Below are 18,310 nucleotides of genomic sequence, written 5' to 3' on the forward strand. Positions count from 1 at the left end.
CATGTTGTTCATGAGGTCCCCGAGGACCTACTGGTCCTGACGCATCCAGGCTTCATACGCCGGGTTGATGACGACTTGGTCCTTGCCCTCCTTGTCCTTCACGGTGAGCGTCTTCTCTGGTTCAGCAGTGGTGCCATCCAGATAGCCGTAAAGGCCCGCCCCCGAGGAAGTGCGGCAGGATCTACGCCTTCCACAGGAGGTAGTTCTCGCGGGTAAGCTTCTCTGTGATGGATCCAAGGCCAGAGAGAGTTGGCGTGGAGGAGGACGACATGGTTTTTCTGTGGAGAGATCGATCTAGGCTTTTGTGGTTTATGACGAGAAGGAAGAGGATGCTCTGATTACCATGTGGAAATCGATAAGAGGAAGCGTATCACCCTCGTTGGAGGGCCGCGTGTATTTATAAATTGATGGGGCTTATCCCATAGGCGCATACATTTGTTTAAGTTACATTCTTGGAGAACAAGAGAGGTGGAGATAGAATCTTTTCAACTACCTACAGGAGATAAAAACATAACAGAAAGATTACATGCGTGACGCCTAGAGATAGCTACGAATATCTTCAACAATGTTACCTTTCTCTCTTCTTTAATTGTCTGCCAACATCAGCATGTTTGCTAATTCCGAGTACATGATACCGGCTAAGATACCATCACTATGGCCAACCTAATATCTCCACAATGAATCCGGCAAAAAATGGAAAACGATAAATCCCAAACGTTCAGGGTTTGACCATAACAAATTAAACGTTTTTTATGACAATTTTAGCGACGTGGGGATGACAAGTTTACTTGACATGACTGAGTATGGAATTGTCATAGAAAACGTTCGATTTACCATGCTCAAATCCCGAACATTCAGTCGTTATCGGGTGCAAAAAACGAGAAGTTAGTGCGACGAAGACGTGCGACCAGCTGATCTGAAAGATAAGCTCCACGCACGGCAGAATAGCAGTAGGAGTATTACTTTGCAGCGTGAGTCACTGCGCACCATGAGGACTAGCATGATCTCGAATAGCAGCAACGCACCGTGATGCACTTTTTGATCGGTGTTTGGCCATTTCTAGTCGAGAATATGCATAATCAACTCTACAACAGTCTGAAGTGCTTCTTTTAATTCGGAACGACCAGTCTAACTTGCTTTACTGAAACGCAATTAAACACATTGTACTGACCACAATGGCCTTACAGTCTCCCATCCATACTTCTATCTAGAGATGATCGAGGTGACATGTGATTGACGATTTTCACCCTTTGAAGAATCTTCTCCACGACTGCCATGGAAGAAAACCACCTGACAAAGAAGCAGGACAGCACAGCGTCACAATGTCTGCACACCGAAGAGTAAACAAAAATCTGCTCTCGCTTCAGGAGAAGTGCAGTGAAACTGAAGCATAGAGTGCATACCACACCCTTGGCATCGAACATATAGATTTTCCTTCATTACGAGGCCAGAGCCTCCACAGATCTCACATTTCTTTTGTTCAATCTAAACAAAGAGAAGAGCATCCATTATAAAGCAAAGTGTAGCAATAATGACCAAGTTTGAAAGGGGATATATCAGCTGTGGATCCGGTGCCCTGGCTCATAGGCCTGGCCGTTCGAAGAATACTGCTACAACCCTAAGTAAACTATTAATATTCCTTAGCGGCTGGTTAGCAGTGCTGCGTTGAATTTAGATGGCAAAGGGCGCTAATTTTCTGCGCAACAGATTAAATATTTCCTGCAGCCAATGAATAGCAAGCACGTACGGCCTCAAAGAAGGGCAAGAAACAGAGCCAGAACTCACAATTCTTTTGCTGAACTCGACCCCTGCAACGACGAAGGGCGTCACTCCAGCTGCAGGAGGAAGTGGGCCGAAAGCCGGCAGATACCGTCAGATACAAGAGTTACTCGGAGGGGAGGGGAGGAACTAGCAATATGTAGCTAGGAGAGAAACAAATGAAGCGTTCACGCATGGGCCGACCTACAGCACCGACGACGATCTGCCAGGTGACCTCCGCGCCCGGGAGGTCGGCAACGGCTGCGGCGGCCGAAGGCCCGTCAACGGCTCGGACGCGGACGGTAGGAGCTCTCTTGCCGACGCTGCCGAGGAAGAGGTCGTTGCGCCCGGGGCCCGGCAGGCACGGGGGGAACGCGCGCGCCTGCATCGCCGCCGTGCCGCTCCTACTGCCCCTTTGCAATGGTCTTTGCCCGGTGCTCTGCACTAGTGTGGACGCGCGCGTCCAAGATTATGCGATGGAAACACGCGCGAGGGAGAGAGGGCTCCGGACTCGGCCACGCGATGCTCCCGCGTCCACGATAAACCCAAGCGGCTCGTCCGCGCTGTGGGGCCTGCGGCTCGCGGCAGCAGAAATGCGTTTTGGTGCTTTTTTTAAAAAAATAAATCAAAACAAATGTTTTGAAGTTTCAAAATGTTCTGAAAAAATGCACATTGTCATATGATGTACTTCCTCCGTTCCTAAATATAAGTCTTTTTAAACATTTTAAATAGACTACAACATACCATATGTAGACATATTTTATAGTGTATTTTCATTCATTTTGCTTCGTATGTAGTCATTTGTTGAAATCTCTAAAAAGACTTATATTTAGAAACGGAGGGAGTGTACTGCATGTTTGCAAATTTCCATGAGAAAATACATCGACACATGAGCTACACAGAAATGACAAATTAATTATTTTGAAAACAGTATAAAACCAATGATTTTAACCTTTTTTTTTGCTCCACTTGCTTCTCTATTTCTTCCTGAATGCCCATCATCATCATGCATTTCAGCATCTTTGCCGTCTGAATCCTACGAATTGACGAACTCTTTGTATATGAATTCGTCAAAGTCCTTGTTCTCATAGTCATCATCCAACAAATCCATCGTTTGCCTAAAAATGACGTACCGGGGCAGCAGAGCGGCGTCTGGTGCCAGCGACCTTGTCCGGCAATAGCTGCGCCGTGGGTTGAAGGCGGCGTCTGAGCTAGGATATGGTGGGGGAGCTAGAAAGGGGCGGTGTGGACAAGGCAGAATAGACGAAAGGAAGATGGCAAGCCAAGCTAGGTAGAAGATTTGGAGTGCTTACATTTTAAAGGCATGGTATTGAAACTAACAAAAACAGTACTCCCTCATATATTATGGGACGGAGGGTACATATGGATTGGAGAGAGTAGTTTCAAAATATTTTTTCAGAATTTTCACCAGGACCAGTATCAGCCGTCCAAATAAAGAGGTAAACCTACCACCATATAGGGTTCAGGAATACCACTAACATAACAAACAATTATTAAACCACATTAGTTGATGGAAAATGCACAGGAGCTCCTGGGTGCTTCACCCCCTATATGAATATCAAATCCAAAAAATACCAGAAAATTAAAAAAAAACATGGAATCTTGGGATTTCAAACCTGTGTGCCCAATCTACTCCCGTGTGAAGTTTCCTGGAAAATTACCAAGAAATGTATCCATGGCAAAGAAAATACAGTCCGACCTATCACCCATCCAAACAGTTTTTTGTATGTAGGATTTTTTTATCTTTTTTACCGAGAGTACCATGAATATCATTTTTTCACAAAACTCTACACAGGACTAGATTGGGCACCCAGATTTGATATCCCAAACTACCAGATTCTATTTTAGTTTTTCCAGTATTTTTTTCGAATTTAATGTTCATATAGGGGGATGGAGCACCCAGGAGCCAAAAATCCGTGTCCATCAGTTGACATTGTAAAACCGCACTTTTTTTTTTGCTGGGTAACAGCAATCAATGAAATATAATACTGGAAGCTTGTTTTAACAAATTATCATATTGTCAAATGTCAACAAAGTGAACTTTAAATTGACATGCGCCTCGCATGATCATAAAATGCTCATATAGCTTGGTCAGACATCAGTCCAAGACACCTATAGTAATTGAAACATGACGCAATTACCAAAAGTAGGCGATTCCTGAAAAATCAAAGTTGACAAAATTACAAAGACAAGTCTTACAGTTATAAAAAAGGTTCTAGGTATATTGAAGTTGGTGGAATGATCTGCTTCCCTACCAGCAGATTCACTCATCATCGCCGCCAAATGCGTCCATGTTGTTGTTTTTGTTCTTTTTGTTCATACACGCGCCTGCAAAATGATGGATTGTGTTCTTAGAACCTCTTAATCAAACAAAGGATCCCAGGACAACCATGTGAATAAGCAAATATCAAAAGTTGAGAAGTGCCATCAAGTTCATATATACTTTGGTGGCTGGGTTGTTAGCAATTCATATTTCAGACACGTTAAATTTCTTCACCGAGCATTACAGTTCTACAACAAAGTGGAAGTTTGGAAGTTCCTAAAGCAGTACCAAAACCTACTAAGGTAAAAACCTAACTTCCTTTTGATCCCGTCAGATTAGGTCTGGAAAAAAGGAAGCTAAGCAGCACTTCAACACTTCAGGAAATCTCCACTTTGTCGAAGATTGCTCTGAATAGTAGCTGAAAAACAAGCTACGTAGCACTTCACACCTAAACTGATTGCTGGAGCCTACCAGGATTATACACTACAAAAAGCTGGAAACTAAAATATCAACCACAGACACCCATCATACATAGCGAGGATATCTAAATAGTAAATATTACCCCTCAGAAACAAAACCAATATGATTGGTGGATTAACATGTACTCCCTCTGTGAACTAATATAAGACTGTTTAGATCACTAGTATAGACCAATATAATCGGTTCTTCATTTTGATCCATATCTTATTCAATTCCTATAAATAACAATCCTATATACATATGAAATAATATCTACTTGACATCGGATGAGTTTGATTTGTAATTGGTACAAAATAAAAAATGATATGCTGGCAATAAACTTGATCATTTCGAAGGGCCTAGTTGGTTAAAAGCTAACTTTGCCACAACTAAGCCAAAAAAAAGTAATGATTTACCCCTCAAGACAGTGGTAAAAAATATACTGGTATTAAAGAAAAAAACGAGTCTGTACTCATGAGTAATGTGACTAGTAAAGTCACAGGCCACAACTGTGGCAGCCAACCGAACACTCACTCACCTAAGAAATTATGTGTGCCTCACCTTAGGTCAGGCAACCTTTGGCGGCTGGAAACCAAACAGTCCCCAAGTGACTGACAGTTGTTGAAGGTTAATTATTGTGCATGTTGATTTACATTTATAATTTAATCTGGCCGCATATTTTTCAAAGTTGGCAAGCAGGGCCTAAGAGAGTGATTATCAAACAGTGCATTCTAATGCACACAATCAGTTGCTGCATGTGTTTAAGACTTTAGATCATCGGAAAGGGGGATTTTCAGGATATGCTACCACTTGCCTCACTGACGCGCGGTAGGATGCGCTGAAAACACAACTTAAGTGAGTGGCATGTGCTAATTCTTTTTATCAAAAATCCTGCGAACTGCAGCTTCTCACTTGCATTATGGAAGTTACTATGTTCTTCGGTGTTATAATTATGATTCAGCTTCATACACACACACACACACACACACACACACACATATATATATATATGTATGTATGTATGTATAGTTTAAGTACCGAGTAGGTTGTCCACTTTACGTCCACTGCTTGATACTTTTGGACGAATGGTACGTCTCTCACTAAGGAGCAAGGCAGCGAGCGTACACCAGAATTAAACTAAAACATTTTAAGCGTCTGCATGTTCACCAGGACAACCAGAAAATGTAAAAAACAAGTCAAAGGCAAAGTTTAGTTCAGTTCATCCTAAAATATGGGTCTGCTTTGAAAATATGGTCAAAACTACCTTTAGCAGACTTCATTGAGAATATATCATCAGTATATAACATGGTCATAAACCTGTCATGCGTATACATGCCAGTTATTTGAACCAAATTAAGGTTGTCCAAAAATTCTGTTATGGCAGCATGAGCAAGGAAACTCTCAACCTTTTTTTGTCCCGGCAAGAACAAAAACAATCACTATCAATCATGACGGCAAGAGTAGCTTGTGTACTTTGGTTAACTTGATCGATTACTTTCTTGTTGAACAAACTGTTGCATGATGCCCAGTTTAGTGTGACAACCAATATTTTGTTTCTTCGCAGCACGGACCCAACTCACTAAACAGCTCTGCCGAGCTGATCGAGTGTGATGCATAAACTTGTAGTCGTAACACTATTTGTTAGCTTTGGAAAGCATTGCACAGGTTGGATTCACCTTATATTCCAAGAATAGATTACCTACACTACATCTGGAAGCAACTAGAAGCCTGTAGCTGATACAAATACAATTGCTTACCTTGAACGCTCAAGAAATTCAGCAGCAATGTCACGGCCTTCAAAGGATGCAAGGACAGGTCTGATGTCAGAAACTCTTGCCGTAGCGACAACTGCAGGATTTGTTAATTTATCAAGATTCCAAAGGTGGCAACACCTAGCAGAACACAAAAACTGGAAGGAAAAACATTCAATTCCATATAGCTTACATTCAAGCAATGGAATAAGATCAATCAGTTGAGTGTCCTCAGCTTCAAGCTTCCATGGTTTGATCGGCAAACAATTTTCAGGCTGCAGGCATGAGTCAAGAGCATGCCCACTGATATAAATAACTCGTGCAGGGTCTCTATTCAGCTTTGACAAATCCTAATAAATGACAACATAATGTAAGATGGGACAATTGCATAGCACTGCAGAACATCAGATACATTAAAAATCAGGAAAGATCACATTGCCTCAATAAATATGTTACTATATAAGACCTTATAGTATTGACAGGTTTTTCGAATAATATTTACCACATTTCAATAGGATTGAACAAGCATTATTCATCACCAAAAGAATGACTTGGTGGGGAATTGTCAGCACACTATTCAGTAACTAATCACCAGATATAAGCAGCATGATCTACCATAAGGTGATTGTATTAAAATGAATTTCCATGATTAATCTCCATAGAATTTACTTTGACTAGACAACTTCTCAAGGCACATAATATGTAACTGAAAAAGTGGGGAGAAATAACCAGTACATGATGCCAGGGGTGTTCAAAAACAGTTTCCTCAAACCGTCCAAAAACTGCCACGGTCCATCTACTCATTTTTTTACACTGCCCAAATAGCTCAAGCCGGTCAATACAATTACGACTCTACTAGGCTATCAAGTAGCCGGGTTAGACATTTTGTCCCAATTCGTGATTGAACACCCCTACATGAGGCCTTAGCCCTATCAATACATATGGGATGATTGCAGCGCCTCCCAGTTAGGTCTGGTAATGGGCCTAGTTCATCAGGGCCTAAAAGGGCTAGGGTCCTCTAACGCACTCGCATCCAGACGCTTTGAAATAGGCCACAGTTAATAAGGTAGGACCGGATTGGATTATGCTTTAGAATGAGTTGGGTAAGGGTCAGAGTCTGGTTTATACACCAAGGGGGAGGTCCATTCCAGTCAAAAGGGGGAGGCCCACAGCAGTCCAACGGCAATGATGCCAGCAGCACACTCCTGGCGCCAGCGACGCAAAATCGGTGGCAGCATGAATGTCATTAGAAACCCCAAAATAGTGCAAAAGCATATATGCACATAAAGCTATGCAACTCTCTATATGTTGCAAAAAAGAAAAACTTGTAAGAGAAGGCATTACTCGTGCATAATAGCATGTCTCTATAACCCAACCTATAGGGGCGACACAGTGGTGCTGTAAAAAAAATTAAACTACAACAGTGTAAACATGTGACAACTCTAAAAAAATAATTAAAGTTCTATCAAAAACAAAAATGCATGATGCAATTCATGATCACTAATAATTTTGTGCAACAGATAACAAACCTTGTCAAGATGTAAGAAAAGTAAAAGTATGTGCGACCAGTTCTAGCATTTAGCATATTGAGATCCATGTTGTGCCAACATATAACCTAGCATCTTCTAAATTACTAGGAAAAGTATACATTTCAAAAGACATCACACAGGATACATAAGACTTATCTGACAGATAGGGGGATTTAAATTAAAGCATCAATAACATAAACTGTTTCACCCAATATGTAACATATTAACTAATTTTCCAGATTGATGGGTATTGAGCTACACAATTAACAACAGAAGCAGCAGGCAAGATCCCCATACACAATATGTAACATAGGAGTATTTACGAACTTTCTAGAGTGATGGCTGTTGAGCTACACAATTAACGACAGGAGCAGCAGGTAAGATCCCCATACCCGATAGTGTTTTCCATTCACATATTTAGTTGCAACTCTTGATAGCCTGTGCCGGACACAGCCTTTTGCATCCAGTCTTTCCATAACAGGATCAACGTACTACACATGTAACAAAGTTTCATTTGAGTTAGATTTTGCACACACACACACACACACACTGAATAGTTAAAGAATAAAACTTACCATACTTAATTGATCAGAATACACAACAACTTCATAGAACTTCGCAAGATGTTCCAAAAAGGCATCCACTCCTGGTCTCTTAAAAGTCCTCCATCCTCTCTCACGCTATAAATATATATGGAAAACAGTTATTATAAATAATTCTTCATCAACCAATATTCAGCACCGGGGGGCGGGGGGAGGGGGCAACAAATAAAGCCTGCATACTATACAAAACTAAAATAGGGAGGCTTATACAGAGGGGGGAAATCAACCATGTGTTACCAATGAATCTAGTACATATTTTATCTTTTGAGTTTCTATACACCTCGCTTTAGTAAATTGGGTTTTCATCATTTATGCCATCGGTTGTGTCTCACTACTCACTTTTGCCACTAGGAATTTTCAACTGCTCAAAAATGCCATCGCTTTGTTAGACACATGTTCAAAAATGCCATTGGGCACCATTATTGTGATCTCAAATCTCTTTTGCCATGTTATAATGACATAAATACCTATGAACCAGCATGCCAACTCTCCTTCTATCTTACTACAATAAAGTGTGGGGCCCACTTGATCCCAACGATGTTCTTATTTTCCTATAAAATTATTCGCTTGGTTACTCCTGACAAGCGGGGCCACACTTATCATTGTGAGATAGAGAGAACTGACATGTGGGTCTAGGCTTATTTTTGTCATATAACATGGTCAATGAGTTTGATGTGAAAATAACGATGTCTAATGGCATTTTTGAGGAAACATCTAACGGAACGATGGCATTTTTGAGCAAACATCTCACGGATCGATGGCATTTTTGAGTAGTTGTAACTTCTAATGGTAAAACTGAATAGTGGGACACAACTAGTGGCAAAAATGATAAAAACCCTAGTAAATTTGTGGTATATTAACAGATTTACTCATACAGTCATACACTTATACATGAGCGGCAGGCATAGCAAACAACAAGATTCTAAACTTCATAGGAAACACGAGTTCACCTTCCAATCTGAGTATACAAGAGTCTCATTCAGATCCAGAACTATGGTAAAGACATGCTGTTCTTGAGGAGGTAGATCTGGAAGGAGTTTTTCTGATGATGGTTCAACAAATCCCTGCAGTGCATATAATTGTTAGTATCATAAAGAACGGATAATTTACAATATAAAAGATGGATCACCAATAGCAAAAGTTCTATCTTTTTTACTAACCTGAATTTGATCTTCAATTTGGCTCCTGACATCCAAGTACAGGTCAATAGCAGCAGCAGGAACTGCAGAACAGAACATACAGTTTATACTAAGCCGGCAAAAAGAAGGAATGACTCAACCGATAAGGAACATAGGCAGACAGTTAACAAATAATGTAGTAATAGATGTTAACTGAAGAGCCTATCTAGCTGGTCAGGTTAATCAATAAGCTCATCTCATGCTCCTTCCGAGTGATGTGCATTTGTAGAGCAATCTAGAATGTGCTTATACAAACATTATCATGCAATGATTAACAGCCAGGTTGAATAGATTATAGCCAACAATTTTAGTACCAATGACACACCTCTTCATACAAATTGATCGCAGTAAATGAAAACATATAATTTGATGCATACAGTCTAACGATACGCAAACTCCTGTTAATAAAGAAATGTGTTCCCTAGCCACTGTAAACTACTTAAAAGTGGAGAGACTTGGTTATTCACTGGTGTGTGAGAAAAATATTCCAAGGTTGCCTGGAAGCTGCCAGTTTATGTACCAAGCAATCATAACAGGATCGTGAGTTGCTCATTAGGTGGCTGAAGAAAATGTCTGCACGATAATTGGCAATCTGTATCCAAGAGGTAACAGTAAAGACAAGGAATGAGTGTGCAGTAGTCCCTACCTTTCACAGTTTCTGAATAAGCCATAGCCTTAAACTTCTGCACACATGAAAAGCCATAATTGTCAGACAAGATTGACGGTAGATATCCAGTGGAGAAAGTTATTGCTGCACACTACTTCAGGTTTTCTCAAACCCCCACAATGCAAGCCTCCCATAGAACATCATGTTCCAGACCAAAAGATTTCCGCATCCTTCTAATGCATGCCAATTCCTTGCTACTCGAACCAAACGACCAAATATTTTATTCCAGAAAGTGTAAGCTCCTACATAGGGGATGATGCAAATCACAACAACAAAAATACTACTACCATGCATGATATGTTACAAGTTTATTGCGCACCTCATCAGATCCCAAGTTCACATTTCCTAATCTCATCCAAATGCTGCTGCTTAATGTTTATGCAGTCACGCACGCAACTGAACAAACAACAGGATAAAACAACACGAGCACCAAAAAACATGATATGTAACCTCAAAGCAGGACAAGTCCTCGCTGATTGGGAGCTTCGAGTTCTTCCGGAACTCCCGCGTCATCTGATCCACTTCATCCACGGAATAAGCTACAGAGACGAAAACACGAATCACTCCCTACGAATCACACGCGCGACACCAGACCAAACCGAGCGATCCTGCGGAGGAATACGGATCGGAGATCGCACCGTATGTGACATAGCCTGTGGCGCCGAGCGCGGCGGTGACGGCGGTGAAGATACCGGCCTTAAGCAGACGGAAGGAGCTGCGGGTCCCCGAAGGCGGCGCCGGGGAGGGATCGCCAGCGGCGGCCGCCTCCTTGGGAGCGGAAGATGCGTCGGCGCCGGCAGGCGCCTCCTTCGAAGCGAGGGATGCGGCGGCGGCGGCGGCGGGTGAAATGGTGGAGAAGGGGGCGGCGGAGGACCTGAGCGTGAGGGCGAAGCGCGACCTCGCGATGCGGGACATGGCGCGGCTTGCGAGAGGGGCAAGGAATGTGGGAGGGTCGTCGGATTTTGGTTTGGCTCGCGCCGAGGGTTTAAGGAGAGAGGGGGCTGACTGGGTGCCTGAGCCCGAGCCCGAGGAGGGGGGGAGAGGAAGGAGGCGGCGGCGAGGCGATGGGCGAAGGAGGTGGAAGAGTCAGGGTCTCGGAGACTGACTGTTGCAAGCTGCCCCCACTTGTCAGCGGCTAGCAATTTCTCCAGGGCTCGGGAGAGTGGCATATGCGTGCACGATGCGTTTTGGAGGGGGCAGGCCACAGGCATGCGGGCCAGATGCTGGCGCGATTGCTAGCCCATTACGAGCAGTATAATAAATATAGTGCTCGCCTACAGGCCGGCCCATTTACGAGAGTGTAGAGAAGCATTAAGCTGTTTTAGAAAGTTTCCAGAACATTCTGTCCGGTTTTGGGAAGTTTTTTTTGCGAGATCGGTTTTGGGAAGGTTCCAGAACCTTCCATCAGGTTTTGTTTCTTCCTTTCTTTATTTTTATTTTTTCCCTTCCCCTTTTTCGGTTTCTTTCTGTTTTTATTTTTTTATGTTTCTTCTTTTTTCTTTTTATTATCCATTTTTTACACTTATTTTTCAATAACTAACGATTTTTTTCCAAATTCGCGAAACTATGATCCTTTTTAAAATTTATGAATATTTTAATTTCATGAACATTTTAAAAATATGTATATTTTAATATGTGGACATTATTTAAAATTCGTGAACATTTTTTTGAATTCATGGATATTTTGAACATTTTTTCAAATTCGACAACTGGCGGTTTCAACGAAATAAATTAATTTTAAAATGAAAAAAGAAACTTTTTTAGTGCCCACGTACACACATATCATAATTGTTTTCTTATTTCCAGCCTATGTCAATGACTGTCCAACTGGAGCAGAGGCGCAATCGATGGGTCGGCCCAATTGGAGCACCATCCTTGTTTTCTTACTTAAGTTCTTTGAAAAGCCTTGTTCCCTCGAGACGACATCTCTTACTCGTGGTGTAGCATTTTACATGATGGTTAGGCAAAGGTTATATTTTGGCGTATCGGTGATGGCACAAATGCTAAAATATGGTCCTTCCCATGGATTCCTATGGCCCAGTCCAAGAAAGTGATCATGCCACAAGATCCTAGTTTACTTGACTATATCAGTGACCTAATTATCCTAGTGACAGGAAGCCAGGATGAGAGCTTGGCGTGAAAGAAGTTCTGGTCGGATGATACAAGGCATATACTGCAAAATTATTGTTGCCACTTTGGTAGCAAAGCGATTCACTCCTTTTGACATGCATATAGGTTGCATGTGCAACTCTCTCATGTAGAGCGTAATGGAGCTTTGAACAGTAGCTCAACCACTACATGGAACCTGGACTTGTGTGACAATCCATCTTGAAAATGCAGACGATAAATCAGATACAAAAGCATGATTCCCTTATAGTCTAAACAAATTTGATGAGAAGGGGAGTAAAGTTTGAAAATACGAAATGCATATTTTTGTGGGCGAGTGGACGAAGACGGTGCACACATGTTCCTTAGGTGCAAGGAAGACGTGAAGTTCCAACTGAAGATGTGGTTTTCTCAAATCGATGTAGTTGTCTGTCGCCATGAGGTGAACATGGTAGCTCATGAGTTAGCGAGAGAAGGGTCTTTGTGTTTGCCTTATACTAATCTTTGTTGAACATCTGATATACCACTCGGAGTTGTTGTTTTTCATTTGGGTGATATACCCAGACATGGTTAAGTAATAAAATTAGGACTCCGATAAGTGGCACATGTGTGGCACGAAGCAATTTCGCCCTGGCAGTTTTTGATGGCCAGTTTAGTTACCCGAGGATGGCAATTTTAGTTGTGAAGCATGGCAACTTTCTGTTTGGATGGCAAACTTTAGTTTTTTTATATATTTTTTTGCATGGCAAACTTAGTTGTAAAAAGGGCAGGGGCGGTGTTACTTCGTGCCACATGTGTGGCACTTAACATTTGGGTAAAATTATGATTTCCCCTTAAAAACTCTAGAAATCCTCTTTGGATGAAAATTTAAAGAGCGCACAAAAAAGTAGGAAAATTTTAGTATAAAAAACATGGATTCTAAATAGTAGTATACATTTTGTTTAGATGTGCCCTTTTTGTTGGCAAATGTATGAAATTAAACCAATATGGAGAGAGCCTCCTAGTGCAATGGCAAGTAGCCATTGGCATGGTAAATCTTCTCTACTCTTATAAAAGGCTCAATTGGTGATGATGGTGTGTCTACCATCCGTCATTTCTGACCATTGATCTGCATCTAATGATTATGAGGTAAGTTGTGGTCTTTTTGAAACAATAGCCGACTTGTCTGCTTCAATTTGTAGAAAACCTCTTATTTTCCTTTGTCTTCGAGGCACCGGTAGGTTTGTGTCTAGATTTTTTTGGGGATCGTGTGGGTGAGGATGTTGTACAATGGAAGGTTAGTTGCCATGAAGGTTGAAAAGCTATACATGATCACACATTTAAGGTTTATAATTGTTCAATTGAAAACCTAAAATTGGTAAATTAATAGTTTCTCTTGGTTGGTTGACTATATGGCGTGGGGACTTAAGTGGGAAACTACTAGCTAGTGAACTGGAATTATGTGTACTTGGGGTTTAGAGGCTCCATATGTGTGATTTTAATGTAGAAATTCATCTATTTGAAAACTTTGCAAATCAAAAGATGATGGGTTTTGTTGGAGTTGATCCCACTCAGGGTGGTTGGGAGGGGGAGGGGGTGACGGGGGCATCTATCGTACAACTGACTGAAAGTTCTTGTATTTTTTACGTCAAAATTAATGCATAAGATGAAAAGTATATGTTTTTTATACATAAATAGAGTCATTGACCATTCGATCAAAAGGTATTTTTGCTTTCATCTTTCGGATTTTGTGATCTCCAAACGTTCAAAATTGTGTCCCGGGGTTGACGTGTCCAACACCGCTAGTTCGATATATCACCTGTATGTCGAGCTAGATCAAATCAAGGGTCTATCACGAGCCCAGAATTGTGACGTCACAACGATTTCGCTATAGGACTAGTATGGGATTAGTTTTCTCGTGTCCACATGTGTTGTTGCCGTGTCAATATGTTGAAGGAAATATTCCCTAAAGGCAATAATAAAGTTGTTATTTTATATTTCCTTATTTATGATAAATGTTTATTATTCATGCTAGAATTGTATTGATCGGAAACCTTAATACATATGTGAATACATAGATAAACACTATGTCCCTAGTGAGCCTCTACTTGACTAGCTCATTGATCAAAGATGGTTAAGGTTTCCTAACCATGGACATGAGTTGTCATTTGATAACGGGATAACATCATTAGGAGAATGATGTGATGGACACGAGCCATCCGTTAGCTTAGCATAATGATCGTTCAGTTTTATTGTTATTGCTTTCTTCATGTCAAATACATATTCCTTCGAATATGAGATTATGCAACTCACAAATACCGGAGGAATTCCTTGTGTGCTATCAAACCTCACAACGTAACTGGGTGATTATAAAGATGCTCTACAGGTATCTCCGAAGGTGTTTGTTGAGTTGGCATAGATAGAGATTAGAATTTGTCACTCCGAGTATCGGAGAGGTATCTCTGGGCCCTCTCGGTAATACACATCATAATCTTGCAAGCAAAAGACTAAGGAGTTGGTTGATACGTCTCCAACGTCTCTATAATTTTTATATTATCTATTTTGTATGTTTTATATGCATTAATTGTAACGCCCACGATGCGGCTATATCTCCCATGTGTCGAAGCACGACTTAGAGGCATAACCGCATTGTAAGCAATGTCGCAAGTGGGGTAATCTTCACACAACCCATGTACTGAATAAGAAAAGAGATACATAATTGGCTTACAATCGCCACGTCACACCATAACATAAATATACCATTATAATCATCCAGGTACAATCAAGGTCCGACTACGGAACCAAAATAAAGACAACCCCAAATGCATAATGTCCCCGATCGCCCCAACTGGGCTCCACTACGGATCGTCTAGAAAGGAAACGTAGTATCGTCCTGAGTCCTCATCGAACTCCCACTTGAGCTTAGTCGTATCTCCTGGAGCGGTATCATCAATCCTTGCATCTGGTTTTGAAAGGAATCTGTGAGTCACGGGGACTCAGCAATCTCACACCCTCGCGATCAAGACTATTTAAGCTTATAGGTAAGGTAAAAGGTATGAGGTGGAGCTGCAGCAAGCACTAGCATATATGGTGGCTAACATACGCAAATGAGAGTGAGAAGAGAAGGCAAGGCATGGTCGAGAATCTATGATCAAGAAGTGATCCTAGAACAACCTAAGTTCAAACATAACTCGAGACCGTGTTCTCTTCCCGGACTTCGCTGAAAAGAGACCATCACGGCTACACACGCTGTTGATTCATTTTAATTAAGTTAAGTTTCACGTTATCTACAACCGAACATTAACAAATTCCCATCTGCCCATAACCGCGGGCACGAGTTTCGAAAGTTCAAATCCCTACAGGGGTGTCCCAACTTAGCCCATCACAAGCTCTCACGGTCAACGAAGGATATTCCTTCTCCCAAGACAATCCGATCAGACTCGGAATCCCGGTTACAAGAAATCTCGACAATGGTAAAACAAGTCCAGCAAGACCACCCGCTGTGCCGACAAATCCCGATAGGAGCTGCACATATCTCATTCTCAGGGCACACCGGATGAACACTACGTACAACTAAAACCAACCCTCGAGTTTCCCCGAGGTGGCGCTGCAAGTGGCTCTATTTTGGACCAACACTCAGAGGAGCACTGGCTCGGGGGTTTAAAATAAAGATGACACTTGAGTCTGCGGAACCCAAGGGAAAAAGAGGCTAGGTGGCAAATGGTAAAACCAAGGTTGGGCATTGCTGGAGGAGTTTTATTCAAGGCGAACTGTCAAAGGTTTCCCATTATAACCAAACCATGTAAGGAACGCAAAATCAAGGAACATAACACCGGTATGACGGAAACTAGGGCGGCAAGAGTGGAACAAAACACCAGGCATAAGGCCGAGCCTTCCACCCTTTACCAAGTATATAGATGCATTAAGATAGACAAGATATAATAATGATATCCCAACAATAAACATGTTCCAACAAGGAACAAACTCCAATCTTCACCTGCAACTAGCAATGCTATAAGAGGGGCTGAGCAAAGCGGTAACATAGCCAAACAATGATTTGCTAGGACAAGGTGGGTTAGAGGTTTGACATGGCAATATGGGAGGCATGATAAGCAAGTGGTAGGTATCGTAGCATAGGCATAGCAAAAGAGCGAGCATCTAGCAAGAAAAGATATAAGTAATTTCGAGGGTATGGTCATCTTGCCTGCAAAGTTCTCCGATTTGACGTTAGCTTGATCCTCGTAAACGTACTCAACGGGCTCCTCGAACACGTACTCGTCTCCCGGCTCTACCCAAAGCAAGAAAACAAGCAAAGGGAGACACAATCAACCACGGTGCAATGCACAAACAACAAGATGCAAAACATGGCATGATATGCGGGATGTGATATGCGATGCATATGCATGTTTTGGAAAGGAAGGATTGAACCTGGCCTCAACTTGGAAAACCAAGAGTGCCACTAGAAAGAGGAGTTGATTTCGGTCGAAATCGATATAAAGATCACCGGAATCTGATGCACGGTTTGCAAATGACAAGCAAAACAAATATGGCACCGATCTGCGATTAACAACACGAGGCCATCTAAATGCATCAAGAAAAACAAGCTACTGCACGCTAACATAACAACAAAACACATGACAGTGATCCACTCAAGATGCTTGACAAAAGATGAACACTGAGCTACGGCTAATTCACTCAATAGCAGGTTCAAACAAGCATGGCAAAAGTTCAAAAGATACCAGGTTACAGACTTAGTGAAAATAACAACATGTCAGGAATTTAACATCAGGAAGCAATGTTTAGAGCACGATAACAACATGCTATAGGAACATATCATGGCAAAACAAGGCATGACATGAAGCTACTCAAAGCATACAACAAAAGTCCCTTACTGACCATGAGCCAAAAGGGATCAGAAAATACAATGGCAACCATGTGAACATAGCAACTTTCGTTAACAGATTCAGACTTAGCAGAAAAACTGGAACATGGCAAAACAGATTCACGTGGGCATGTTTACGAGCTCAATGCACTCACCACAAGGCATTGCATGACAAACTAAGCATACACCCAGCAAGTAGACATGGCATAGAAGCTAAACATGGCAATAACAACCTCATAGCATGCATGGATCAACTACAACAACCTCGGCAAAATTGCTTAACATGTAAACATTCTGCCAGGAACATTTTATAGCCAAAGTAGAGCTCGATTGAGTCAAGCTAGGGTGCTCCATAATTGCAAACAAAGACATGGATGGATAGAGCATAATAATATCTCCAAAGCATCCTAACTGAACATGCTCAAAGGAGGCATGGATCACTCTGTAGCAACAATAATACAAGGCATAAAAATATTAACAAGGCAAAGACTTGGAAGATTTCTAAGTCCCTGAAATCAGCAACATTACGAGAGCTACTTTGCATGCTTGTGCTAGTCACCACAGAGATCACAAAAATACATGGCATACACCCCTGTAAAGATGACATGGCATACTTCAAAACACATCTAGGGCTCAAGATCATAGGAGGCACACATTAAACATGGCAAAAATGACAAATGTCCAAATCCTGATAAGAATCTGAAACTAACATTACATAGCACTCTTGCAACAACATTTAGGGCATCAAGATGAACTCAAATGAACATGGTGCATTGGAATGAAATGAAGTACACGTCGAGACGAACAATTTGATATGCTACACGCCCAAAACGGAGCCACGGGGATGAAGTTATGATGCGATGAAGGAGGCATAAAAATATGAATAGGGACGAGGACTTAGTGAAAATTAGACCTCTCGGGATCTAGGGTTCGTCCGGGGCACGCAATCCGAGGAGCGGCCGGAGCTTCGCCGGAGAAGCTGCCGGAGAGGAGGGAGTAGCCAGCGAGGGTCAGGGGCGCCGGATCCGGTCCGGCCCGACCGGATCCACGGCGAGACGGCGGCGGAGGAAGCCGGCGAGGCGGTGCCGCGCGCGGCGCTGTGGAGTGGCGGCGCC

The 18,310-nt window shown here is 42.0% G+C and overlaps 2 protein-coding genes across 3 annotated transcripts; both read right to left on the reverse strand.

The window, feature by feature from the left end:
- Nucleotides 1-1,107: 1,107 nt before the first annotated feature.
- Nucleotides 1,108-2,308, reverse strand: LOC123058597 (uncharacterized). The gene is made up of 4 exons (XM_044481304.1): nt 1,963-2,308; nt 1,786-1,835; nt 1,404-1,485; nt 1,108-1,290 (listed from the first exon to the last, which is right to left on the reverse strand). Exons 1-4 carry the CDS (start codon nt 2,144-2,146, stop codon nt 1,244-1,246), a joined length of 363 nt encoding a protein of 120 aa, XP_044337239.1. The 5' UTR covers nt 2,147-2,308; the 3' UTR covers nt 1,108-1,243.
- Nucleotides 2,309-3,755: 1,447 nt separating this feature from the next.
- LOC123062137 (mitochondrial import inner membrane translocase subunit TIM50) lies at nt 3,756-11,343 on the reverse strand. Of its 2 annotated transcripts, XM_044485498.1 has the most exons (11): nt 10,867-11,343; nt 10,679-10,767; nt 10,208-10,244; nt 9,544-9,605; nt 9,334-9,447; nt 8,357-8,461; nt 8,174-8,272; nt 6,446-6,602; nt 6,259-6,349; nt 4,035-4,107; nt 3,756-3,936 (listed from the first exon to the last, which is right to left on the reverse strand). In XM_044485498.1, exons 1-10 carry the CDS (start codon nt 11,141-11,143, stop codon nt 4,050-4,052), a joined length of 1,089 nt encoding a protein of 362 aa, XP_044341433.1. In that variant the 5' UTR covers nt 11,144-11,343; the 3' UTR covers nt 3,756-3,936; nt 4,035-4,049. The 2 variants fall into 2 exon arrangements, with proteins under 2 accessions (XP_044341433.1, XP_044341432.1); XM_044485497.1 differs by having other exon boundaries at nt 3,756-4,107.
- Nucleotides 11,344-18,310: the final 6,967 nt, after the last annotated feature.

This window comes from Triticum aestivum, chromosome 3A (genome assembly GCF_018294505.1).
Source record: "Triticum aestivum cultivar Chinese Spring chromosome 3A, IWGSC CS RefSeq v2.1, whole genome shotgun sequence".
Lineage (NCBI taxonomy): Eukaryota > Viridiplantae > Streptophyta > Magnoliopsida > Poales > Poaceae > Triticum > Triticum aestivum.

Excerpts from the sequence above, each read along its gene's own strand:
- LOC123058597 (XM_044481304.1), bottom strand. The coding sequence starts at position 2,146 with ATGCAGGCGCGCGCGTTCCCCCCGTGCCTGCCGGGCCCCGGGCGCAAC. Across the intron at positions 1,836-1,962 it reads GATCGTCGTCGGTGCTGTAG|CTGGAGTGACGCCCTTCGTC; the intron begins GTCGGCCCATGC and ends TTCCTCCTGCAG. Across the intron at positions 1,291-1,403 it reads TGTTCGATGCCAAGGGTGTG|GTGGTTTTCTTCCATGGCAG; the intron begins GTATGCACTCTA and ends CTTCTTTGTCAG.
- LOC123062137 (XM_044485498.1), bottom strand. The coding sequence starts at position 11,143 with ATGTCCCGCATCGCGAGGTCGCGCTTCGCCCTCACGCTCAGGTCCTCC. Across the intron at positions 9,448-9,543 it reads AAATTGAAGATCAAATTCAG|GGATTTGTTGAACCATCATC; the intron begins GTTAGTAAAAAA and ends TATGCACTGCAG. Across the intron at positions 6,603-8,173 it reads TGAATGGAAAACACTATCGG|GATTTGTCAAAGCTGAATAG; the intron begins GTATGGGGATCT and ends GTCATTTATTAG.